Here is a 5,864-nt window from a genome sequence, read left to right as displayed (position 1 = left end):
CTGTTTCTTAGCAGAAAAAGGTTACAAAATTACAATTGGTTTGATGTTGTTTTAATGATTTTGACATTTGGCCATTACTTTGCAGCTTAAGTTGTTCATATTTTAAAATTGCATACAACCAAAATAACACATTGATCTATAAATTACACATTCGATTTTATTATTCACGCTTAAACTTACACACCTCTGAGAAATTTAATTAATTTTAACATATTAATTATTGCTTATTTGTTTGCTGCAGTATAGAACGTTGAGCTGCATCATGGGCTGCCTGGGAAATGACTTGTGGTATATGGGTACCTTGAGGCTGGAAACCATTCTCATCGGCAATATACTCCACAATAACCTCGTTACCATTCTGATCAAAATAACTCCATGAACCCTTTACAACCAAAGTTTCTTCATCGGTGCCGGCATTTTTGACTATACCCACCTCTTGACGTTTTGCGCCATCAGCACTTTCGTAGTAGTATGTAAATGAGCCATCATCTGTCTTCTCCTCACCCTGCCGTAAGATGGGCACATATGTGCTGTCTTTATTGTTGCCAATACTGGCGGCCGTTGTCACCGCCAAGACTGCAATAAAAACAAACTGTTAAGAAATTAATTTATTTCATAAATTATTGATAGTTTTTGTTTTAATATAGTTATTAAATAGTAAAACTTACACATTTAAACATTTTAGAATTGTAGATTAGATTGTTTTGAAACTGGAATTAATGTCTGAATGATTTAAAGTTACTAATTTGATGTGTTGAGAAAGTTGTTCTTTTATACTGGACCAGTTTTCATTAGTAAAATATTCAAATATTTTTTAATTTATTATATAATTTGGTTTAGATCATTAAATTGTTGTGAGAATTTGGGTCATAGAAATTTTGTTGAATGGTCTCTTTAAATTTTGTAATGCTGCTTGTGTGTGTTGTATAATAGTTAAAAGGTCTTTGAACTTTTTGATTCTAAAATAGAGCAGTAAGCTATTATTTGGTAAATGTTTATATTTGACAACTAACCATTATAATATTTAATTAAAAATAAACTATAACACCGTACTCAATATTAGACACGAACTGGATGACATACGTCTAAAACAATAAATTAAATGGAGAAAAACTGCGTTTTTAGTTTTTCATTTCGTGATCCTGTTTCCTTTTAAAAGGACTTAAAATTTTCAGAGTAGTACATTTTAAAATTTTTTTTTAAATACTTCTGATCATCCTAATATGCCAAATTTAGTGTCAAATGATCAAGAAGAGTTGTAAAATATTTCGTATTATTTTTATTTTATACTGTAAGAGTCAAGAGATGTCAAAAATGTCCTTTAAAATGTTTATCCTTGAAAATTATTTTATATTTCCAATAATTTGTTAAAGAAAAATATTGAGTTAAAAATCCAAATATTGAATACCACATGCCAAAATTTCATACTTCTATCTTCACTACTTAAGTGTTAAAAAATATTTTAAATTTGCATTATTTGATTTTTTTATATTTTGTTTAATATTTCATTCTAAAGAAAGATAACAAAAACCGTTGTAACGAAGAATACTTTTTAATAAACAGGTAAAATGGTATAGTTGGGAAAGCCAGACCTTATGATACTCTACACCGAGTATAATCATAAAGAGTTTTCTTTTGGTATGAAACTTATTTGTGTTGAATCTTATTTGAATACCAACATTTTCGGTAGTTGGCCTTATATGGGAGCTATGACTAATTACACAGTGCAACAGTGAAAAAATACACGATCATGACAGTATAGGTTCGACTCTACTACCAAAGGGTAGTAAAACCCTGTACTCAGTTTGTCCATTTTGGTGACCGATTTTTTTTTATGGGCCCCCAAATTTTCTGAAAATCAGTGGGGCCTCTAAAAAAGGTGTCATCAGTTTTTGGTTAACAGCTAATTCAGACTTTGTGATACGACTTAACTTTATATGGCAATAATATAACTAAGAGTCCGCCAAACTAAGAGTCGTGCACTTTTGTTGAAAAAATATAGGAAGACAAATTTTTTTTTTACTTTTTTTAGAATAACTTCCACGGTCTCCTAATATTTCACCAACAATATTTAGCAAAGTTGTAGCTACCGTAAAGTTGAACAACTCTTGAGAACATATGAATGCATTCTGAACGTGTCTAGTCACTCCAAATAGCACATAAAGATCACGTTGTACCTTAAAAATTTTCGTTTTTACTATTTTTTTACGCTAAACCAAAAAGTATGATCAAGTCCACACTTCTATGTTGTGCTGTATTATTTACTGGGCTGAGGTGTTCGGAATGGGGATCAGTGACTGGACCCTAAATGTCACACATTTAAAAAAAAATCGCCAAAAAGCCATTTATGATCCGAATGAGCTGAAATTTAAAATGTAGATAGTCCTTGAGAAGGTCTACAAAAATATGCTTTTATCTGTAGGTATCTTTTTTAGTTCAAGAGATATTTAAGTTTAATTTTTTTTAAATTTTGCTCGATCTTTTTTTTGTATTTTATATATGATGGGCCTACGAAAGGTCGAAATTTGTTTTTTATATACGACGTATATTTGCGATAAAATAAAGAAAATAAAATAAATCTGATAACAATTATTTCGTCCCTATAAAAAGTTAAACGCATCCAAAGTTGAAGTATCTTTTTATATATTTCAACTTTGTATGCGTGAGTTTTTTAAGTTTTTTCCCAAAAAAGTCACCATATTTTTTCTTTTATAAATAACAAATTTTCTTCGTGGCTACATACATTTTTTTATGATCTGGAAAGAGAATTTAATGCAAATACGTATAAAGTAAAATTTGACTAACTTAAGCGGTCATTGTACCCCCCAGCCTTTTCCAAACTTGGCCAATTTTGAAAAAAAAATTTATGTTTGAGTAAAAAATTATATAAACGCAAAGCACCGATGCTCAAAAACTCATCATATTTGTATATGCCTATATATTGTTTATATACATACAAAACGTTTTTACTATCATACTGTAACTAACGTCAAAGTGGGCTGTTTTCTAAAAAAAACAGTTTTTGGAACACATTTTCCCCGTTTTAGGAATTTCGATGTTTGAAAACAAAGAATGACATATTAGTGATGCCATTGACTTAAGCACATTTAGATCTATATTACTTCCCAATTTTATTGTGATGTCTGTAACTGTTCAAATTTTACATTAATTCAAAGTTTTTATTTTTCTTGGTGGAAAATCACAATTTTATAATATTGTTAGTTTTTAAGGTAAAATACATCCGAAAAAACACAAAATTAATTCATTTCACTAAAATGTCAATCTCCAAGTCATAAGGTTTCCACCGATATCAAAAACTTATATAAAAGGCTTATATTTACTCTTCAGAAGCTCCACAAACCATGCCCACTTTCAAAAATTTTAATGTTTTTTCCTATCTTGCATCAAGCCGGTCTTGCGTGATCAAGATTAGATAAAGTGATGCGCCCGGATTCTTCGTTATTCCAGCACAATAGAGAAGTATACAATCGAACATACATTTTTAACAAAAATTGTTTGTGTTAGAGTAAAAAAAACTAAAATTTTTAAGCTGCAAAGTGATTTTTGACAGCTATTTAGAATGCCTAGATATGTTCGGATTGCATTAGTATGTTCACAAGAGTTATTCAGATTTAACGTAGCTACAACTTTGCAAAATATTGTTATTGAAAAATTAGGAGTCCCTGGAAGTTATTCTAAAGAAAGTAAAAAAAAATTGTTCTTCCTATATTTTTTCAACAAAAGTGCACGAAAAAGCTATTTTTTGAAAACGAATTTTAACAAAATTTATTTGGAGGACTCTTAGCTATATTATTGCCATATAAAGTTAATCCGCATCACAAAGTCTGAATTAGCTGTTAACCAAAAACTGATGCCCCACTGATTTTCAGAAACTTTGGGGGCCCATAAAAAAAATCGGTCACCAAAATGGACAAACTGAGTATTGGGTTTTACTACCTTTTTGTAGTAGAGTCGAACATATACTATCATGATCTTGTGTTTTTCCAAAAGTCTTCATTTGTTGCATAGTGTTATGGACCAATCGTCACAAAATTTGTTGGGATGATTTGCGAATATATGAAACATATTTGTGTTGAATTTTGTTTGGATACTGACAAATTTATGTATATTAATTACATTTTCGAGAATGTTGCTTATATGGGAGCTATGGAACAATGTTGACCGATTATCACAAAATTTGGTCGCGAGAGTTCGGCTTATTTTATTGTGTTGAATTTGGTTTGAATATGTTTATAATTAAGATATTTATGAGAGCTTAACTATTTTAAAATATAGCAATCGTATGGGGGCTAGGAGACATAATGGACCGATGCTAACCAATTTCAATAGACTTCGTCCTTGTGGCAATATAAAGGTTTGTGCCAAATTTTGTCGAATTACCTTTAAACTTGCGACCTGTAGTTTGATTACAAAGTTTATATGGACGGACGGACGGACAGACAGACGGACATAGCTTAGTCGACTCAGAAAGTGATGCTGGGTGTTGGAACAATATTTTTGTATGTTGCAAACATCAGCCCTAACCCATTATAACTCCCCCACTATAGTGGTGTAGTTTATAAACATGCACTTTTCTTCATAAAACTTTTTTGTATACTAATAATTTTTTTTTTTATATTTTAATTTATATTTTAAGTATAGAATATTTGGGTCTTTATCGCACTATTTTTTTAAAAGGAATTTATTGGCAATCTTAAATGATATTAAAGGATACAAATTTTAAAAGACATTTTTGACATCTTTTAATCCTTACAAGATAAAATAAATATAATACAAAATATTTTACAGCTCTTCTTGTTATTTTGACATAAAATTTGTTATTTTTGGATCAGCAGGAGTATTTTTAAATAATTTTTTAAAAAATGTACTTCTTTGAAACTTTGAAGTCCTTTAAAAAGAACACAGGATCACGAAATAAAAAACTGAAAACGCAGTTTTTCTCCATTTAATTTATAATTTCATACGTATATCATTAATTTAACCCAGTAACGACCAAAAATTAACCCATTTACAATCATTAATGCAAACTTAATACATTAATTTATTTTAATTACACTAAAACTCTTAGTAATTGCTTAAATCTAATTTATTTTGTAAATTTAAATCAAAAAGGTCCTCTTCGCTTTCATTAATTTCATTGTCTTGGTGGCTAAAGTGAAATTCTTCCATGAGTTCACTGCAACATAACAGTTGATTTACTTCTGGTAGAAGTGTATAAGTGCCTGTCTAAAAATGATGTGGAAATTAATGGATCTGAGTTACAGCTTAATATTAATTCGGAGATTAAAAAATATATCCTCTCCACTTCCATTACAGCGTATTTTTGTATCTCAAACATTTTTCAGCAATATGAAGTAAAATAGATTGCAATGAAACTTTGGCAAGAGTCTCATTTGCTTTTAAAATTTCTATAATTTATATTCGTGAGTGATTTTCGGAAGTGGGTTATATGGGAGCTATGACCAATTATGGACCGATCGTCATGAAATTAGGTCGTGTGATTATTTTCTTTATGAGAGTTGAATTTTCTGTTGAATTTTATGTGTATACCAAAATTTTGAAGAGATTTATGCACGTTAAAGTTATTTTCGGAAGCGGGTATTATATGGGAGCTATGACTAATTAAGGACCGATCATCATAAAATTAGCTGACATGAATTCCGTATATATAAAATTTATTTGGAGCAAAATTTGTGTAGATACCTATATAAATTAAACATTTATGACCGATAAAGTCCAATTACGGGAGGAAATTTGTATGGGGGCTAGGTGGTATAATGGACCGATTTCACCCAATTTAAATAGGCTTCGTCCTTGGGCCGAAAAAATTATATGTACCATAT

The 5,864-nt window shown here is 29.9% G+C and overlaps 1 protein-coding gene across 1 annotated transcript; it reads right to left on the bottom strand.

Moving 5' to 3' along the window:
* Positions 1 to 217: 217 nt before the first annotated feature.
* On the bottom strand, positions 218 to 680 carry LOC135961356 (endocuticle structural protein SgAbd-6-like). Its single transcript, XM_065512853.1, has 2 exons — positions 669 to 680; positions 218 to 592 (listed from the first exon to the last, which is right to left on the bottom strand). Exons 1-2 carry the CDS (start codon positions 678 to 680, stop codon positions 218 to 220), a joined length of 387 nt encoding a protein of 128 aa, XP_065368925.1.
* Between the last annotated feature and the right edge of the window lie 5,184 nt (positions 681 to 5,864).

Source organism: Calliphora vicina, chromosome 5 (genome assembly GCF_958450345.1).
Source record: "Calliphora vicina chromosome 5, idCalVici1.1, whole genome shotgun sequence".
NCBI lineage: Eukaryota > Metazoa > Arthropoda > Insecta > Diptera > Calliphoridae > Calliphora > Calliphora vicina.
Note: the sequence above shows the minus strand (reverse complement) of the source record. Positions and strands in the feature narration are given on the sequence as shown.